Below are 20,027 nucleotides of genomic sequence, written 5' to 3'. Positions count from 1 at the left end.
GTCCAGCCCCAGCCCCTCCTCCCTCAGACCCAGGGTCCAGCCCCAGCCCCCCTCCCTCAGACCCAGGGTCCAGCCCCCAGCCCCTCCTCCCTCAGACCCAGGGTCCAGCCCCAGCCCCTCCTCCCTCAGACCCGGGGTCCAGCCCCAGCCCCTCCTCCCTCAGACCCGGGGTCCAGCCCCAGCCCCCCCTCCCTGGCCTGGGCTCCTTACCCCTCACTCTGAGTTCTCTTTCTCCGACAATCCTTTGCTGCCTTTTGTGAAGCTGGTCAGAGTCTTTTCCTGAAGGGGGAAGTCCAGAAGGTTCAGGAGTGGGGGACAGGCAAAACAGTCACTACTAACCGACTCAACAAGACATCAATCCTGTTTTCAGCATTGACCTTTCTCTTTTCCACTCTGAAGTGATGGGGCCAGCGCTATGACAGTCCTATTCTACAGATGGGGAAACTGAGGCACAAAGAAGTCACTGGAAATGGGAGGAGAGATGAGGCCGCCGGGGTGAGCCGGGCAGACCCTGCAGGGCCTCAGAGGGGCTGAGACTCTGTCCTGGGGGCACTGGAGGGCCACAGAGGGGCTGCGAGCAGAGCAGGGGCAGGGGCGGCTCTGGGAGGAGAAAGACCCTCTGGGCCACATAGAACTAGTGGCTGAAAGTCAGGGTCAAGGCCAGGCTCAGCCAGGGTGCAGCCTCTCTCTGTGGCCGAGCATGGCCCGGCGTGAGCGTGGCACACGGGCACGTGCCCGCGGCGTTTGCACAATGAATGGGTGAACGAATTAAGAGAAGAGTGGGCGATGGAAGGAGGGAGGCGCTGCCCTCTGCCCATCTCGGTAGAGTCAGAGTCTTCAAACTCACCTCTGAGCTCCGTGCTCAGCCAGTGAATTCCCTCCCCAGCCCCGGAAAAATGTCCCAAACCGGGCGGGACCAGAGGGAGGCGAGCGAGAAACGAACGCCGAGTGCAGAATTTAAGGTGCACCCTTGAGGAAGACAGGCACGGATGTTAGCTCAAGGCCAGTCTTCCTCAGCAAAAAGAGGAGGATTGGCAGCAGAGGTTAGCTCAGGGCCAATCTTCCTCAAAAAAAAAAAGAAAAAGAAAAAGAAAAAGAAACAAGAAAAAGTTTAAGGTGCGCCCAAACTCAGCAGCCAAGATAAAGACGATCGTAATGCAATATTCTAAAAATTAAAATTAAGGCAAAAAAAATTCCATGATGAGCAAAACATAAATTTTTCACAAAGGCCAGTCCCGTGCCATATCGGAGCCCGACACGAAAGGAAAAATATGCATCCCGATTTTTATGTACTTTTTGTGGTTAATTTTTCTTCGGACACGTTAAGATAATTGAAAAAATATGGAAACCAATGATGAGGGAGAGTATTGAAATTCACATAATTGTAAGTTTAAATATTCTATGTATACCCTAAACAGAATTTGGCATAATTTAACTGTTTTTGGCTTTAATGACAGCAAAGTTATCAATAACACTTTCAAAATCCACTCCTTTGCTTTTCTTGGTTTCAAATGAGAGAATGGCCACGTTTGGAAATTTCTCTTGACCACATGATGATCCTAAATGAGTTTTAATGTGGAAAAATCGCCAAGCTGGTTCTCGCGTGACCCACAAGGCCTCACGTGATCTGCCCGCTTTCCTCTCCGCTCCAGCCTCACCCGCCTGCACCGGCCTCCGCAAGGTACGCGCAGTGCCCTCTCCTTGCAACCGTCTCCTTCCAACCTTCACCTAATCCCAGTCCTTCTCAACTTCTAGGCTGCTGCAGAAACGTCACCTCCTCCGAGATGCCCTCCTTGACCCCCTAAGCTAAAAAGCAACCCCATCCCCCATTCAGATTCCCTTTACTTCCCAGACTTACAAAGTTTTTGGACCACAAACCACAGGACAAAAACAAAAAGAAAAAAAAATGACGCTATGCTCTTTACAACGGGTGCTGCACTGTGAAATTTTCTGTTTTGACTTTATTTTCCTTTTCATTAAAAAAAAAAAAATAGTTGATCTGCATCCAGTGAACCACAATTCTCTAATTTCACAGCCTGCTTCTTAAAAAAATCTGCTCCATCTTATCATCCAGTTTTCTCCCCTTATTTGGGACTTGGCATCACGGAAAATAGTAACAGTAGCCACCATTTGCTGAGCCCTTAGAAGGAGGCAGACACTTCACCCTGCATTAACTCAACTGAATCCTCATATCTACCCAAGTGGTGGATGCTATTAATAGTCCCTTTTCCCAGTATACGAAATTGAGGCACAGAGAGGGTAAGTAACTTGGTTGGTGTCACACAGCTAAAGTTGGCAGAGCAGGGATTCGAGCCGAGGCCGTGTGACTCCCCAGCCCGTAAAGATGTGACGCTTTGCATGAATGAAGGGGCGAAGAGGTGAGCGTGTGAACGGCAGGCCAGGGGCCCTGGGGGTCCGCCCCACTCACCTCCACCAGCTGGTGCCAGTGCTCCACCGGCTTGCGGGGGTTGGCCAGCATCTCGGCCCAGTGCTCGCGGCCGTGGGGGTCGGCGGCGTCGGGGCCCACGCGGCACACACCGATCACTTCGTTGTGTCCGATGCTGGGGGTGGGGGGGCGGTGAGCATGGGGGAGGGAGGGGGCACAGGCCCGGCCCGCCCCGCCCCCGGCCGCGCCCCCTCACCAGTCGTAGTCCACGACCGCGATGCTGAGCCCCACGTTCTCCACGCTCTCGGGGGCCACGTCGAACACGAGCGCCTCGTTGTACGTGGGGTTCAGCGTGTTCTTCTTGATGGAAGTTTTCCGCTTCTTCAGACGCCGCCCCTCGCTGATCAGAGAGGCCTTCACGTAGGGGTCTGGGGGGGGGGGGGGGGGGGGCCCCCCAGAGACCCAGGCCCCCCCCCCCCCCCTCCTCCCTCAGACCTGGGAGTCCTGCCCCAGCCCCTCCTCCCTCAGACCTGGGAGTCCTGCCCCAGCCCCTCCTCCCTCGGATCCCGGCGTCTCCCCAGCACCCACCCGAGAAGCCGGTGAGGTCCATGGCTTTGAGGTTGGAGGCCTTGATAATGGTGACGGTGAGGCGCCCGGCGGTGGGGAGGTAGCAGAGTGAGAAGTTGAGCTCCCCGAGATCTGCCTTCTCCTGCGGGTGGGGACAGGGGTCAGTGACAGCGGTCTCCGTCTCCCCGGCCTCTCCTGACTCTCCCTCCTGTCAGCCTCCAGCTCCGCTCCTGACACCCAGGGCTCAGGTTTCCCATCCACTTAACAACCTGACTCTGGGCCAAACCTGGTAACTCCCAGGCCCCAGCTGCCAGCCACTGTCAAAGCCTGTTTGTTCTGCAGGGAAGATCGGAAAAGGCACAAGTTGGGGGGGAGGGCGGGAGACGGACACAGTGAGAAATCGACTGAGACAGAGCCCCAAACACTGGAGACACAGTGAGACAGACAGAGTCACAGAGGTCTAAAGGCAGGACGACCCCGGGGGGGACAGAGAGACCCAGAGAGAGTGGCAGAGACCTGGGGGGAGGACAGAGACCCAGAGAGAGGACAGAGACCTGGGGGGGAGGACAGAGACCCAGAGGGAGGACGGAGACCCCGGAGGGGGCAGAGCCCTGTGAAGGAAGAGGACAGAGTCCCCAAGGAGCAGGACTAGAGATCCAGAGAGGGGGACAGAGACTTGGGGGGAGGGACAGAGACCCAGAGAGACTGACAGACCCAGGATGAGAGGGGTGGGGCGTAGACCCAGAGAGAGAGAGAAACAGAGATGGAGATCCACTCAGAGAGGGACAGAGACCGGGAAGAGACACTCAGAGAGGTCAGTCTTGGGCCAGGAGACATGCCAAGACCCGGAACGAGGCCCCAGGAGAGACAGGCCCTCCCACGCCGACACACACAGACCTGCCTGCCCTCTGGGTCCTTCAGCCCCATCTCGGCCCCTCGCCGCCCAACCATGCTGACCGAGGCCCAGGTCCCTGGACTCCTCACCCACTCACCTCAGGGCCTTTGCCCAGGCTGTTCCCTCTGCTCAGAATGCCCTTCCTCCCGTCTCCTCCCAGTCATCAAGCCTCGGCTTAGCTGTCACCTCCTCCCACAAGCTCCCAGATGCCCCGCAGCCCTGAGCAGACAGCCCTCCTGCGTGTCCCCCGAACGCTGACCCCTGACAACAAACTGTGTGGCAGCCACCCCGGGAGCTCCCGAGGACTGTCTGGGGTCCCCGGGGCCCGATCCTGAAAAGAAATCCCAGCTGTGGAAGGAAGGAGTGAATAAATAAATGAGGGCAGACCCTGAGTGATACGGAGGGGAGAGAAAATGGGAAGTGACAGACACAAGGAGACAAAGATGGGTGCAGGGAGAGGACTGTCAGGGGGACTGCTGGGAGCAGGGGGTTGGTGGGACAGACGGGGGCCCTGGGGACGGGGACCCTGAAACGGGGCTCTCAGTTCTCAAAGGCTGGGCTTGGGGACTGAGTGGGCAGGCTGAGGAGCACCCAGGGAGGGGGCTGTAGGACGAGCCCGTGGTCCCTGGTTCAACTATGTCATATGGGGAAACTGAGGCTCAGAGAGGGGAGGACCTTGAGCGTGGCCATCAGGTGGGCAAAGCCAGCCCTCTCCTGATATGAGAACAGGGCTCACCCCCCCCCCCAACGCCAGCTACCCCAGATGCTGGGAAACCTACAGAGATGAACTGAGGGGGCAGATAAATCAGGGGTCTGAGGTTTGGGGGTATAGGAGTCAGGACACCCCCACAAGGACCCAGGAGCCGAGCTTGGGGAGGGATTGGGTGCCCAGAAAAATGAGGTTCCAGGGGGGCTGTAAGAAATGAGGAAGTGGGCCAGTGGGGGTGCCCGGGGTTGAGGACCCCGGGATGCTGGGGGGATGGGGAGTGTCCTGATATCGGGGATCCCAGAAGGTCTGAGGCCTGGGGGATCAGTCAATCAGGATTGACGCGGGGACCACGAAGAAACGGGATTAGCTTAAAGCAGGAAGTCTGGAACTTACGGGGTTTGAAATGTTAAAATGTTCAGGGATCAGAGCGGTTGGGGACTCAGGAAGTCTGGGAATGGCAAAGTCAGGAGGTTGGAGGGGCCAGGAAGTCGGAAAAACAAAAGCCAGGAAGTCTGGGGTCAGAAAGTCGGGGGGTCAGGAGTCTGGGGTCGGAGGACAGAAGTCATGGGGTGACGGCTGGAAGGTTTGATAAAGCTGGCGGGTGGGCAGTGGGTGTCTATTAGTCTTCTCGATTATTACCACCAGAGGTCAAGGGGGGTCAGAAGCTGGGAAATCCGGGGCCCAGGTGCGGAGTTAATATTTGACAAAGTAGGGGGTCGTGGGGGTCCACTAGATTATTCTTGGCTCGTATGTTTGCAGTATTTCCCAATAAAGTGAATTTCCAAAGAAAAGTCAGGGTCGATATGTCGGGGGTTATGAGGTCAGAGGGCAAGGAGGCCGCGCACGGAGGGGCCGGCGAAGAGGCTGCAGGGGCCACTCACCGAACTGCCCTCCACGATGTCCCTCCACAGCGGACGGTCCGGGGGCTGCTCGGCCAGCTCCAGGAGGTTGTCCAGCACCACCTGGCCGATGAGGTCGTGCCGCGAGAAGCGGTCGAAGTCATAGACGCTGAAGTGCAGTTTGCGCTGGGCCAGCTCGGCCAGGGGCACGGAGAACTGAAAGGTCTCATTGAACACGGGGTTCAGCGTCTTCCTGTGCACCTGCGGCGGGCAGGGGACAGACACCATGCCCACCAGCTCTCCTCCCTCAGCCCCGGGGGTCCAGCCCCCAGCCCCTCCTCCCTCAGACCCAGGGTTCCAGCCCCAGCCCCTCCTCCCTCAGACCAGGGAGTCCAGGCCCCAGCCCCTCCTCCCTCAGACCCAGGGGTCTAGCCCCAGCCCCTCCTCCCTCAGACCCGGGGGGTCCGGGCTCCCAGCCCCTCCTCCCTCAGACCCGGGGGGTCTGGGCTCCCAGCCCCTCCTCGGCCCCGGATGTCCACCCGCTGCTCCGGACCTTGGTCTGGAACTTTTTCTTGCGGTCGGGCAGCAGGTAGATCTTGACGTAGGGGTCCGAGAAGCCGTTGGAGTCCTTGGCCGGGAGGTCCAGGGCCTGCAGGATGCGCACCACCAGCTGGTCGGAGCCGTAGAGGTACCGCAGGGCGAAGCTGATGCGGCCGCACGGCGCCCCCGCGCCCGCCTCTCCGGAGCCCGGGCCCCCGCCGCCCCGCCGGCCGCCGGGCCCCGTCCCCTGGTACAGCTCCGGCTTGATCTGCCCGATGAGCTTGGCCTTTTCCTCGCCGCCCGGCAGGGGCAAGGGGAGGGTGGGCGGCCGCTCCTCACTGCCCGGGTCGGGCTGGGGGGTCAGGGTCTGCTGGGTGAGGGGCCGGGGCAGGGCCGGGTACCTGCAGGGGGTGGAGAAGACCAAGGTGGGGTCAGTGGCGCTGATCTTTGCATCTGAAGACCTGGAGCCTCCTTCTTGCCCTTTCCCCAAACTCCACAGCCAGGGGGCCCCAAATCCCCACCTATGCTCCCTGTGACCTTGAGCAAGGCACTTGCACTCTCTGAGCCTCAGTTTACCCATCTGAACTGGACAGGAGTGTTATCCCCTTCTCTAAGCTAGCTCCAATCCAGACCTGCATATGCCTGTCTCCAGGCCTCCTGCTGGACCTCAAGCTGGTGACCCAGACAACTTCTCCGTGGACCTTTGGGGCCCCACACAGTCCAGACCCCCTGAATCTTTCTCTCATTTCCAGATCTCCCCGTCTTAGCCCCAGCCTCATCCTCTCCCACCTGACCATCGCCTCTCCTGGCCTGTCCTTTCTCTCTCAGCTTCCTTCTCTGGCTGTCTGTGTTCGTGGAACACTCTAGAAACCCAAAGCTCCATCCTCAACCACCTTTGCCATCTTCCCCCCTCTCGCTCACATGCTTTCCCCGGACAAGCTCCTCTGTGCCCCAGGTTCCCACGACCGTCAACAGCCTGGTGTCTGCTAAACCTGTGTCCCGAGCTCCAGCCTGGTTCAGCCCCCGCCTCAGCCGTCCACCAGACCCCGCACACCCCTCACGTTCCCCGCTGGGCTCAGCACCTTCTCCCTAACTCGCTCCTCGCCTCGCTTCCCCATGATCCACCGAGATCTGCAGGTCAGACCCCCAGCCGTCCTCGCCTCCCCTCTCCCCTCAAATCCTTTCCCCACTGTCTCCTGAATTTCCCCATCCCTGTGGCCCCTGCTCCTCGGTCCTCTCCTGCATGGACCCTCCCACCCGGGGTGAAGTCCATGGGATGGGGCCCCTAGCGACGGGCAGTGCTCAGCAGCCAGCACTGGACAAGGCCGCCCCAGATGTGCTGAGAGGCGGGCCCGGGGCTGGGGGAGGTGGGAGGCACCGAGCCGTGGAAAGGGATGCAGGGGCCAGACTCCTTCAGCTGTGGGTCCGCTGGCCACTCCCTGCCCCCAGGGTGACTTTGAGCAGGTCGTTAACACCCTCTGAGCCTCAGTCTCTTCATCTGTATAATGGGGGAGGAGGGAACTCAGACCTGTGTGCCCATCAGCCTCCGGAAGCCCTCCCCAGGGACCTCGAACTACATTTCCCATGAGCCCCTGGGCCCTGGCCAGCCCCCTGGCCCAGAACCACTTCTCCCATGAGCCCCTGGGCCCTGGCCAGCACCCTGGACCAGAACCACTTCTCCCATGAGCCTCTGGGCCCTGGCCAGCCCCCCAGGACCAGAACTACTTCTCCCGTGAGCCCCTGGGCCCTGGCCAGCCCCCCTGGACCAGAACCACTTCTCCCGTGAGCCCCTGGGCCCTGGCCAGCCCCCCAGGACCAGAACTACTTCTCCCATGAGCCTCTGGGGCCCAAGACAATCCCTCTGGGGGGCGGTTTCCCCCTGGATGCCACCCCAGGCCCCTCACACTCAAAAGACTCAGATAAGCCCAGGGTCTCCCTCAAACCCCGTCCTCTTCCTAGATCCTCTGACAGCCCCACCGTGCACCCAGTCACCAGGCCAGAGCCCTGGGTGCTGTCCTTACCTCCTCCCACCCCTCCTGCCCCCTGACTCTCTCCACCTGTCTCCCCTCCCCCTCCCCATGACCCCAGCCCAGCCCTGTCCTCTCTTCCAGTCCGTCCTCCCGTCTGTCTGCTAGGTGGCCCCAGAGAAGTCTTTCTCCACCCAGAACTGGCCCTGCTCCTCCTCTGCTCACAGCCCTCTCTGGCTCCCCAGTGCCCCTCAGGCTGGCATTCAAGGCCCCGTGTGGTCTGGCCCCACGCATACCCGCAGCCACGTCTCCCAAGTTTGCTCCCTCACACTTTCTCTCCCGCCCTAGTGACCACAGGCGGTCCCCACAGGCACTGTGACCCCTCCTCTCTCCCCTCGGCACAGGCTGGTCCCTCCTCCCGGAATGCCCAGCTCACAGCCCTACCTCTTGGCCTGGCTCACTCTTCCTCACCCTGCAGGTCTCAGCCGAGACACCTGCACGTCCGGGAAGTCCCCAGCCTCCTCCTAGACCGGATCGGCGACTCCTCGGGACTCTCCCAGCCCTCCCATCCTTTCCTGAAGCACTGGCCTGTCCCTAGCCTCTTCCTTCCTGTGGATCCAGGAGTCCACTCCTCAAGCCCCTTCCTGCTCCAGGACTCAGGGCTCTGGATCTCCAGGCCCCTCCTCCCCTAGGACTCAGGAGAGTCATAGATGGGAAAGAGACACAGAGGAGGAGCAGAAGTTCAGAGTGGACCCCCAGCCCAGCAGCCTGTCTCACCTGGTGGTGGGCGCCAGGCTTGTGACCTGCTGATGCGACTGGGCGCTGGGCAAGCCCCCACCACTGGGGGGAAGCAGGAGCAGCCCAGAGCCTGCACCGCTCTCTGAGGGCAGCTCAGGAGATGTCTGACTCGGTTTGACCCCAGCAGCTACGGCGGCGGCTGCAGCCTCTGGATACGAGTCCATGTCCAAGTAGGAGGGCTCAGGGGTGTCTGAGCCCCCTAGGCTGCCTGGCTCCAGCAGCTCAGCGAAGGGCGGATGGTGGGCGGTGTGGGCATGATGGTGTGGGCCCCCCAGCAGAGGATGGCCACCCAGGCCAGCCCCCAGGTGGTGCCCACCGCCGCCTACCAGGCCTGCCAGCCCGACCCCAGGGCCTAGGTCTTTGCGCAGGGGGCCACCGCCCACTGCCGAGCCACCCTTGTCTCGCCAGGGCACCCAGCACAACTTCCAGGACACGAAGAGGGAGACGCCCAGGAGGACAATGCCACAGAACGTCACGATGACCGACAGCAGGCTCACGGAGATGTCTGGAGAGAGCAAGGACAGAGGTCAGGGGTCAGGGTGGGGTCAGAGTTTACCCTCCCACTGCTGTCCCCAAAGAGCTAACCATCAGTATTTGTCATACATTGGCCTAAGCACTGTACATACATTACTTAGATCAAACTCTACGACACTCTAAGTTCAGTATTTCTGTAGAACCATTTTAAAGATGAGGAAACTGAGGCACAGAGAGGTTGAGTGACTTGTATAAGGTTGCACGGGTAGGAAATGACAGATCTGGGACTTGAACTGGCAGTCTGTCATCAGATTTTACTCCCTGAATCGCCAGCCCAACACTGCCTCTCTATAAGAGGACACCCCCTCTGCGGTAGGACCAAGGTCCCCTAAAATGCTCAGAGATGACCAAGGAGAAAGGAGACCACACTCCACAGTTAGGCAGCTCAGGGTTCCAATTCCAGCTTGCTGTGTGGCCTTGGGAAGATATCTTAACCACTCTGAGCCCTACATTCCCCCATTTACCAAATTTGAAAAACCAGTCCTGCCTCTTATAGCGGTTTAAAGGAAGGCAGGAGGTAGGTGGCATGCGTAGCTGCAGAATATAACGTTTATCGAGTGGTTACTATGTTACAGACACCTAAGGGCTTCATCCGCATTAGCTTACTCACACCTGACAGGCACCCTATGAGGTTGGCAATATTATTATGACTGTTTTCCACAAAAGGAAACTGAGGTCAGTAGACACAAAGTTGCCTGTGTGGAGTCCCACAGCCTGTAAGCAGTGGGGTCAGGGTTTGAGTCTGGGGTGCCTGGCTTCAGAGCCCACCATTATCACCATTATTCTACCTCATCTCATTATTTCCCAATAACTGATAGTTCAAACATGAATTTTCTTTTCTTTTCTTTTGCTGAGGAAGATTGGCCCTGAGCTAACATCTATGCCAATCTTCCTCTATTTTGTATGTGGGACACCACCACAGCATGGCTTGATGAGTGGTGCTGGGTCAACGCCCGGGATCTGAACCTGCGAATCCTGGGCCATTGAAGTGGAGTGCCCAAACTTAACCACTATGCCACCTGGCCGGCCCCAAACATGAATTATTGTTAGAATAATAAATCTTATTGCTGCCGCCTTGCATATCCAACACCACAGCTAACACATCATGAATGCCTCCCAGGTGTGGACGTGTCTTCCAGAGAAATGCAAGGACAGTCCAGTTCTGGGACCGAAGGTTTCTGGCTCATCCCATAATTGGTGCCAGGAGTGGGGTTTTTCAAGGAAATGGGAATTTGTTTGGGGACGGACTCCTGGGAACCTCTGAGCCCCTGGAACGTTCTGCCTGAAGACATTTGTATTTACTCGGGGCCCGGGCCACACGGGATCAGCCTGACCTCTGGAGGGGCTGGAGACTCATGTCAGCCACACGGGAGGTCAGCCATGTCTACACGACCGAGCTGCAATAAAAACCCTGGACACAGAGGCTCGGGTGAGCTTTGCTGGTGGACAGTACCCTGTATAAGTTGTCACACATTGTTGCTGGAAGAATTAAGCACTGTCTGTGTGACTCCATTAGGAGGGGACAACTGGAAGCGCACAGCCAGTCTCCCCTGGACCCCACCCTATGCATCTTTTCCCTTCGCTGATTTTTAAATCTCCATCCTTTTGCTGTAAGAAAATGGACCCACGAGGATAACAGCGTTTCTGAGTTCTGTGAGTCCTTCTGGGAAATCACTGAGCCTGAGGGCGGTCTTGGGGTACCCCCGAATTGCAGTATGTTCTAGACTTCCCGGGGTCAACATTTGGCTCTTCTGCTCACAGGCTGTGAGACTGAGCAAGCTGATGCAGCCCTCTGGGCCTCATTCCTCATCCCTGTCCCCTGGACATCCTGCCCGTGAGATGCCGAGCCCGGCCCCAGCACTCAGCAATTGTGACCCACCCGCCACGTGCTTCCTCATTGGGTCAAGGGCACGCATCCTATTTCCCAGCTCTTCACACCCTGCTGGGTGACCTTGGGCCAGTCACTTCACCCCTCTGAGCTTCTCTCCCTTATTGAAAATGGGGATTATATGGCCACAAAGGGTGGTTGTTAGTAGTCGATGATATGCAAAGGACCTCACATCCTGCCTGGTACACAGTTGGTGCTCAATAAGTACATCCCAACATTTATGGAATGACCACTGTGTGCCCAACTTGTTCCAATCACTTCCCTTGTGTTATATTCATTCGAGTCTTTCGGGAGTCCCATGAGATAGTCACTTTTTAGTATCCCCATTTTCCAGAGGAGGAAACTGAGGCACAGAAGAGTCACTCGCCTCAAGTCATCCAGTTAGGGAGCGGGGGTGGGGGGGTGGGATTTGGACCCAGACAAGCCAGACGGTCTGACTTGAGAACCTGAGCTTTTAAGCACTATGCAAGATGCACAAAGACATCCGTGGAGGAACTGTGGCAGCAGTGGTGGGCGGGGCCCACAGGGCCAAACCCAAAAGGTCAAGGGTCAAATGGACCACATAGCGCCTTCTCCTTAGATCAGAGATTTAGGGAGCCAGCAGCAGGCAGGATGGAGGCAAGACTCTAAGAGGGACCGGCCCCACAAGGAACGGAAAGCTGAGAGGGTCTGCCCTGAATCTCCGAAAATCCTGGCTGTCGTGGAGGCAGGGGGCTGGTCGACATGGCTGGGGGTGCTGACCTGCATCTGGGCCCCGGGGATAGCCTCGGATCCGCAGGTCGTTGAACTCCTGGCACCTGTCACTGGTGTCGGCATCTCGGACCCGCGCACAGAGGTCCGAGACCAGGATGAGCGCCCGCCGGCAGAGGTCATCCTCATAGTCTCCTGACATGGTGGCCGGCAGGTCCCGTGCTGTGGAGGGGCCGGGGGTGGGGAAGTGGATGGAGGAGAGGGATGTGGAGATAAGGGGTGGGAAGAGAAAGAGAGAAAAGGAAGGGTAAGCGAGGGAACCGAGATTGGGGGCAGATGGACACGGTCAAGGAGAGCAAGGAGGGATGGACAAGGAAGAAGAAATTAGGGGCCGAAGGACAAAGGACTGAGATTCAGGGTGGACAGGCAAGAGGAGGGTGACAGGGGTTGGACAACCAAAGGGACAGAGATTGGTGCGCATGGACAAGACAGAGAATTGGGACAAATGGACAAGGAGGACGAGATTGGGAAGGCCGGGCAAGGTAGAGATCAGGATGCACAGATAAAGGGATGGACAGACAAGGAGACAAAGATTGGGGGGGGGTGCACAGACGAAGGGACAAAATTCAAGGATGGACAGACAAGGGGACAGCCATTCATCATTCATGCATTCCACAAATATTTATTGAGCGCCAACTACACGCCAGGCACTATGCCAGCCGCTGCAGATTCAGCAGGGGACAAACCCTACGCGTTCCCCCACTTCCTGGTGTCACAATCCAACGAGAGGAGACCAAGAGTAAACAAGTCAACAAACAAGACGCTCTCAGCCTGTGAGAAGTGCTCTAAAAGAAATGGTTGGAGGATGTGCGCAAAAGGATGGGGAGGTGGGCAGTTGGGGGGGGGCTCTCTGAGACCTGAAGGACCAGATGGAGACGGCCATGGGCAGCGGGCAGTGGGGCTGGAGCAGGGAAAAGCATTAAAAATAGCAGGAACAGCATGACCAGCAGCCCAGGCTGGGGAAGGGCTTGGTAGGTCCAAGAAACAGGAAGGAGGACAGATGGGAGCAGACAGGGAGAGGACCAAGAGAGAGGGATGCATGGGGGAAGAGAGATAAGAGATGGTTACATGTGGTGGCGGCTGGGGAGGGATGGAGATGCAGGATGCAGAGATAAGGACCAAGTTGAGGGAGGGAGAGATGCGGGGAGAGGAGACAGAGATAACAGGGAGGGAAAACTGGGGCCCAGGCGTGAGGAACAGATGAACAGACAGAGGAGAAGTCAAGGGTGCAGGCTTGGGATGAACAAGCCAGAAAGAACGGGCTGGTGTGCAATCCATGGGAGCGTGAGAGATGGGCGGACAGAGGGGCAGTGATCGGCGCCAGGCAAGAGTGTGCACAGAAATATCTTTGAGAGAGAAATAGCAGCCAGGAGAATGGATGGGGTGCAGAGATAAAGGACAGCGAGACAGGTAATGGCCAGAGTTCACAGAGGCACAAAAGGATACAGGGGAGGGCTGGGCAGACAGACATGGGTGCAGAAGGAAGGTTGGACGGGGGTGCATAAAAGCGAGGGGACCAGGAGAAAGAAGTGGATGTGAGGAGAAGGGGAATTAGCGACACATGGTTTGGAGCCTGACACAGAGACGGACTGGAAGGAGAGTGCGGGAAATTAGGGCTCGCGGATGGACAGGTGTCGTGGGGGCGCTGCAGAAGGCCGGGACTCCGAGACAGGCATGGTCAGACTCACCCGCGCTTATCCCTGCCGTGTCCTGGATGGCAGCCGAGGCGGCGGCTGGCGGCAGCCCATGGGGGTTGTAGGGCGGACAAGGGGCTGCGGACTGGTCCTCAGGCTCCAGGTGAGAAGGGGTGCTGGATCTGGGGGCCGTGGCCGAGAGAAAAAGCTCAGTCCGAGCCTCACATCTTGTCCTGCTCGGGCCAGCTGCTCGACCCCAGGCGACCCCCGGGAGGTCCAGCCACCCCCTCCCACCTCGGGGCCCCCAGCTCCGGTTGAGCTTAGAGACTACAATTCCCGGCAGGCCTTGCGCTCCCGGTGCTGCGGCTTCATAGACCCGGCGGTGCAAAGTCTGCTGGGAGTTGAAGTCCTTAATGCCTCTCCCCGCTGCAGAGAGGATGGGAATTTTTTGGAGGTTGGGGGGGTGATGAGATGCCGGGGTCCCAAGACGCTGCAGGGGACAGGAATGATGTCTGGGACCTCGAGAGGTAGCAGAGTCCTAAATCCTTAGGGGCCATGGAGTGGGTCAACGATCCCCACGCCCAGGGGATCTGCGGGCGAGGTTGGGGGACACCCAGGTGCTTCGGGACCCCCCTTCCAGGGCCAGGTGCCCCTCCCCAAGGGCAGCCAGCTAGAGCTGCAGACTCCCACTCCCGGCGCAGAGATCCGCATGCCTCTGCCCCTACCGCCGCCCCCACGCTCGGGGCCGCCCCCCAGGATGGGGCTGGGGCGGGGGCTGTGGCCGGGGGAGGGGAGGAGCGGACTCACCCGGAGCCGCCGCCGCCGCCGCCGCCGCAGCCCCGCGCGCCCGCCGCGGTGCCCGCTCGGCTCCTCCCCCCGGCCCTGGCGCAGGTCCGCGGCTCCTCCCCCGGCGCCCCCGCCTCCTTCCCTCCGAACCTGCGGCTGGAAGGGCGAGATCGCGCGGCCGCAGCGACGAAGGAGGAAGGTTTCGCGGGACCGAGGCGTCAGAGACCCAGCACGCTTCCAGTGGAGGATCCGGATAGCCGGGGTCATGACCCTCTGCTCCCCCGGGATCCAGGGGTCCCGGCCCCCAGCCCCTCCTCTCTCAAACGGAGAAGTCCGGGACCCTAGTCACCTCTTTTCCCAGGACCCAGGCTACTGAGCTCCCACCCACCTCCATTCTCAGATCCAGGAATCTACCCCTCCCCGCCCCCTCCATCCTCGGTACCCAGGAGTCCTGCCACCATCCCCCCACCCCACCCCCGGTCCCCTCCTCCGCGGGACCCGGGACTTCCCGTCCTTCCATCGGAGGAGACACGGGGGCTGGCGGTGCGAGGGGAGGCGGAGCCTCAGAGTTAGCGGTACCGAGATCTCAGCCCCGCGTGAGGTCTGCAGGGACCTGGGTCTGAATCCTGCCCGCCCGGCTCCTGCCTGGGTGACCTCACGCCCGGTGCTCTGAGCTCGAGCCTCCTCATCTACAAAACAGAGACAATAAACCTGTTTCCTAGAGGGATCCAGAGGTTAGAAAACCCAGTCAATAGAGAGAAAGCCTTGGCACCAAGTAGGTGCTTGATGAATATGTCTCAAAAGCAGCAAGTGACAGTTACCGGTGTATTAATAGAAGTCAATGATAATCGCCACCGACTGTGATCTGGGCACTAAATTCTTTGAAAGCGTTTTCCCATTTAATCTTCCCGCTGGCCCTGGGAGGTGGGTGCAATTTTGTTACTCTCATTTTCACAGAGGAGACAACTGAGGCTCATGGAGGCCATCCCTTGGGGAAGGTCTGGCACTCCATAGCCACCGCGGCAGCCCGCAGGGGTGGCTTGATAGAAGCCCCCAGAAATGCCTCCGGGGTTCCCCCTGAATCCTATCCTCCGTGCTTCCTGCATTCTCCCAGAGGGACCTCCTCTTGCACCCAGGGGAGCTTGTGGGGGCGGCACACCCACAGATGTTTGCACGCAGGTCCAGTCATCCCCAAACCCACCCTGGCAGCCAGAGCCTCACACCCGGCCCGGGGTGTGGGGGCTGCCCAGGGTCCACAGGCAGCCCCGTTCAGCAGGGAGAGACACCCAGAAGGAAGAAGGCAGCAAAGCACACACGCCGAGATGTGTACACAGATGGGCCTGCCAGATTCCCACGGCACGTTCCCACAGAGACGCTCAGCCACGGAGGAGCGGCTGTAGTGTTCCCGTCGGGCATGTGTGTATGTGTGACTTCGGGGGTGGAGTACCAGAGTTCACGTCCCAGCTCTGCTCTCTCGTTGCGTGTGACCTTGGCCGAATTACTTATATTCTCAATGCCTCAGTTTCCCCATCTGTAAAGGAGGATGATTTTTTAAAAACCCCAGATTCCACTTCATGTTATTTTGAGGATTCAATTCGTGCGAGGTGTTTAGAAAAAACGGTTTGTGTTTAGTGTCGTCACAGTTAGTAATTTCATGCATTTGCTTGTGTCCTCTTTGACTGCGTTTTATGAGTGAGGAAATTGAGGCTCAGAGAGGGGAAGCACCCTGCCTGAGGTCACACAGCTGGGAAGTGTCAGAGTTGAGATTCAAAGCCGTGCGGGTCTGAATCTAGACCCCTTGTGCTCAGCCATTACCTTGTTTGCAGCTGGGAAGTTTGAGGACCTTGGCTGTTGTCGCTGCTGGGAGTGTAGAAGAGTGTGGAGCACTGGACAAGGAACCAGGAGACAGAGAGTCCTCCACGTTCATTCAAGTCAGTCCATGCAGCCATTTGATAGACACTTACTGAGCATCTCCTGTCTGCCAGGCACTGTTCTTGGCACCAAGGGTTCAGTTGGGAACAAAGCTGACAAAATTCCCAGCCTTGGGACGGCTCAAGAGCTAGTGGAGGAGACAGATAGTCATCAAATAACCGCATACAAGGATCGGCGCTATGAAGGAAAGTCCAGGGTGCTGTGTGTTGGAGAAGGAGGTCACAGAAGGCTTCCCTGAGCAAGTGACATTTGAGCTGAGCTCAGAGGGGTGAGGAGGCATAAGCCAGGGGAAGGAACAGCCTGTGCAAGGCCTGGGGGCGGAGGCAGTTCCGCACATTGAGGAGGACTGCTGAGCACATAAGCTCCACGGGGGTAGAACTTAGTTTTGTTTACTGCTGGGTTCCTGCTGCCCAACATGGTGCCTAGGACACAGTAGGCATTCAATAAATAATGATTGGTTGAATGAATGAATGAACAAGTGGATGGACAAATAGAGGAATGGATGGGTGGATGGGTGGATGGATGGACGGATGGATGGATGGATGGATGAGTGGATGGATGGGTGAGTGGATGGATGGATGGATAGGTGGGTGGATGGATGGATGAATGGATGGATGGATGGAAGAGAGGATGAATGGTTGGGTGGATGGAAGAGAGGATGAATGGTTGGGTGGATGGATGGATGGATGAATGGACGGATAGATGGAAGGGAGGATGAATGGTTGGGTGGATGGATGAATGAATTAGTGGATAGTTGGATGGATGGATGCATGATTGAATGGGTGAGTTTGCACAAATACCTACAGATTCACATTGCAAATGTGCCTGGAAATAAATGCAGACACACACCCAAAGACATGCACACATGTGTGTAAACACAGATTCCCCTCTTCTCCTGATGCTCCCCCGAGAGAGAGCACACACTGAGAAGAGAGGTGGGCCAGGCTGGCCAGGACCTGTGTGGACGAGGAAGCAACCCTCCGACCAGGGCTACAGCCGGCCCCACCCCATTGCGGTGCTGGCGTAACTTCTGGAATAGGAAGAAATGCTGATTCAGGCATTTGCGCCCTAGGCTGCGTGCCAGGCCCCACAGTGGGACAGAGCTGACTCGAGAGCGATGAAGTGAGTGGCAGAAGGAGGCAGGTGGGGCTAAGGGATAGACACAGAGACAGAGACAGAGAGATGGAAAAACAGAGAGATGGGGAAACACAGCAAAGGAGACACAGGAGACAGACAGACACACACAGAGAAAGAGAGAGAGACACAGAGACAGGCAGAAAAGTATAGAGACACAGAGAATGAGAGACAAAGAAAGTCAGAGACTCGTGACATGGAAATTCAAGTTCAGACACAGAGAGAGATGAGGCAGGGCTCCAGAGAGAGAGATGGATAGAGAGAGAGGAAGAGAAAGAAAGACACCGAGGAAAATGCAGACACAGAGAGGCGGGAACATAGAGACCAGACTCCAGGGGAAAGAAGAAAGAGGGACAGAGACAGAGACAGAGAGACAGACACAGAGACACAGAGATGCAGAGATACAGAGACACCCGAAGAGGGAAGGAAGAGAGAGCTCCAGCAGAGGCAGCTAAAGCCAGACAGAGACGGAGAAGTGGGAAGGGAATGGCTTTTAACAAGGGTCACCTCTCTGTGTCAGGTCCAGGGGCTTTGCTGCATCTTGCTTTATTTAAGCACCAAGAGCCCTTGAAGGCAATATTATTGGCAAGATATGAAGAAACCGAGGCTCAGAAAGGGGAAGACATTGGCCCAAGGTTGCACGGCCTGGATGTGGCATTCGTTGCTGGTCTGTTTGACCCCAGAGTCCACGTTTTCTTCTTCACTTCATGTTGCCTCATGAGGACCAAGAGGGACAGGGCAGACGGGGTTAGGGGACACTGAGTGTGGGTCACAGTGACAGAGGGAATTACAGACTCGGTTATTCACTCAACAGACACATTCTGTCTGTCCCTGAGCGGGGCGATGCTGGAAAGCCAGAGATGAGTCAGGAGCCGCTGGTCTGGCGGGGGAGGCAAACACAGACAGGCCCAGATTCCTGAGCAAGACAGATGGGATGGACAGTGTTCAGAGGTCTGGAAAAGGAGCAGATAAAGAATGTGTGGAGGAAGGCGACAGAACACACAACTGCAGCGAGGGGGCTCAGTGGGGGTCAGAGAAGGCTTCCTGGAGGAGGGGGCATTGGGCTTTTTGTTAAAGGATAGGGGTATTTGGGGAAAAGAGGAGCCTGGAAGAGCATTCCAGGCAGAAGGCACAGCATGTGGAGAGTGGAGACAGGGGTAGGGTGGGAAGGATTAATGAAATAAAATAAAAGGTGACTGGAGAATGTTCGAAGGGGTGAGCTGGGAGAGAAGGGTGGCCCAGAGTGTGCAGATCTCAAACGTCTGGCTGAGGGGCTGAACGTTGTCCGGGGAGCCATGGACCCCTGGCACTGGGGAGCCATGGGAGTGCTGTGAGCAGGGGCAGAGCAGGGTCAGCTCTAGGTGCAGAAGGACTCCTCTGGAACCCTGTGGGGAAGGGAATGAGGGGAAGAAAATGCAGGGTGGGAGGGCAAGAAGGAGGCTGGGGTGAGCGTCCAGGCAGGAGAGGACCTTGAAACTTGAGTGGGTGTCGGGGCTGTGGGAACAAAGAGGAGAGGAAGGGGCAGAGAGTCAGGAGGCAGAACAGATAGAGCTTGGAAACTGATGGGCTGTGGGGACCAGGTGTGCCTGAGCTCACGGGAATGAAAGACGTCCCCTGTCCCATAGGGATGGACTTGGCAACTGGAAATGGAGAAGGACAGCCTGATGGGGGAGAAAGAGACATGAGGATGATAAAACGGTGTCAGGGCCACAGAGGAACTGAGTCTGGAACTGAGCCTATTAAAGCCTGGACTGTTTTTAATTGCCAGTGACAGAAACTCAAATGACCTAAGCATAAGAGGGAATGAATTGGGCAGATGAGGGCTTCAGGCATGGCTGGATCCAGGAATCTGACTGCCTGCATCTTTGGTCTCTGCTTTCCTTGTGTTGTTTTTGCTCTCAGACAGGTTCTCTCCCCATATGGCGAGGTGATGGCCCCCAGCATCTCCAACCTAGGCTCCGACCAGCCTGACAACCTCAGCAAAAAAAGAAAGATCCCTTTTATAACAGGTCCAGCAAAAGTCCAAGGGTTGACTCTGTATCCTAGATTGATTTTTAAGCTTCCCTCTGAACAAATCACTCAGGAAATCAAGGGGCTGCTACCTAGAAAGCCGGGAACTGATTCTTGTCAAGCGGGAAAAATGGCCAGTCAAGGCAGAGACCATCTGGAAGTGGAGAGAAGAGGACTAAAGATACAGGTAAGAGAGACAGAGACGGGGAGGGCAGACAGAATAGCTGGGAAAGTCCAGCCTCCTCTCCCATGGTTCCTGCTGAGAGCTCTGCAGACACAAAGAAAGGGATGTCTGACGGGCACCTATGTGACTAGACCCCTTCGGTCCTGCGCTTGGGGTTCAGGAGCCCCCAGGCCCTCCTCCTTCAGACCCAGGAGTTGGAGCCCCCAGCCCCTCCCCCTTCCTCTGGAGGTGCCATGGCAACCAGCCCCGCCCCCCACCCCGTCCACCTTCCCCTCCCCCGTCTAGAATCCAGTTTCTGTTTGAATCTGGCCTGTGTCTAACCAGTTCCTGCATGACACAGGGATGAGCGGAGGGCAAGTGGGAACAGAAGCGGGATGACAGAGGGGAGGGGAGCCAAGGAGCTGGGCAGAGGCAGCTACGAGAGAAGAGAGATGGGGAGAGATGGGAAAAGGAGACTGGGGGGAGATGGCGAGA

The 20,027-nt window shown here is 57.7% G+C and overlaps 1 protein-coding gene across 1 annotated transcript; it reads right to left on the bottom strand.

Annotated features, from left to right (window-relative positions):
• Positions 1-213: 213 nt before the first annotated feature.
• On the bottom strand, positions 214-13,802 carry SYT3 (synaptotagmin 3). Its single transcript, XM_046683490.1, has 9 exons — positions 13,562-13,802; positions 11,865-12,035; positions 8,681-9,206; positions 5,950-6,337; positions 5,439-5,657; positions 2,975-3,095; positions 2,643-2,814; positions 2,429-2,561; positions 214-279 (listed from the first exon to the last, which is right to left on the bottom strand). Exons 2-9 carry the CDS (start codon positions 12,013-12,015, stop codon positions 214-216), a joined length of 1,776 nt encoding a protein of 591 aa, XP_046539446.1. The 5' UTR covers positions 12,016-12,035; positions 13,562-13,802.
• Positions 13,803-20,027: the final 6,225 nt, after the last annotated feature.

This window comes from Equus quagga, chromosome 13 (genome assembly GCF_021613505.1).
Source record: "Equus quagga isolate Etosha38 chromosome 13, UCLA_HA_Equagga_1.0, whole genome shotgun sequence".
Taxonomy (NCBI): Eukaryota; Metazoa; Chordata; class Mammalia; order Perissodactyla; family Equidae; genus Equus; species Equus quagga.
Note: the sequence above shows the minus strand (reverse complement) of the source record. Positions and strands in the feature narration are given on the sequence as shown.

Bases quoted from the DNA above. Each gene is read 5' to 3' on its own strand.
- SYT3 (XM_046683490.1), bottom strand. From the start codon at position 12,015: ATGTCAGGAGACTATGAGGATGACCTCTGCCGGCGGGCGCTCATCCTG. The intron at 2,562-2,642 runs GTGAGGGGGCGC...CCCCACCCCCAG, and splicing joins GCGGTCGTGGACTACGACTG to CATCGGACACAACGAAGTGA. The intron at 280-2,428 runs GTGAGTGGGGCG...TTCCCCCTTCAG, and splicing joins ACTGGCACCAGCTGGTGGAG to GAAAAGACTCTGACCAGCTT.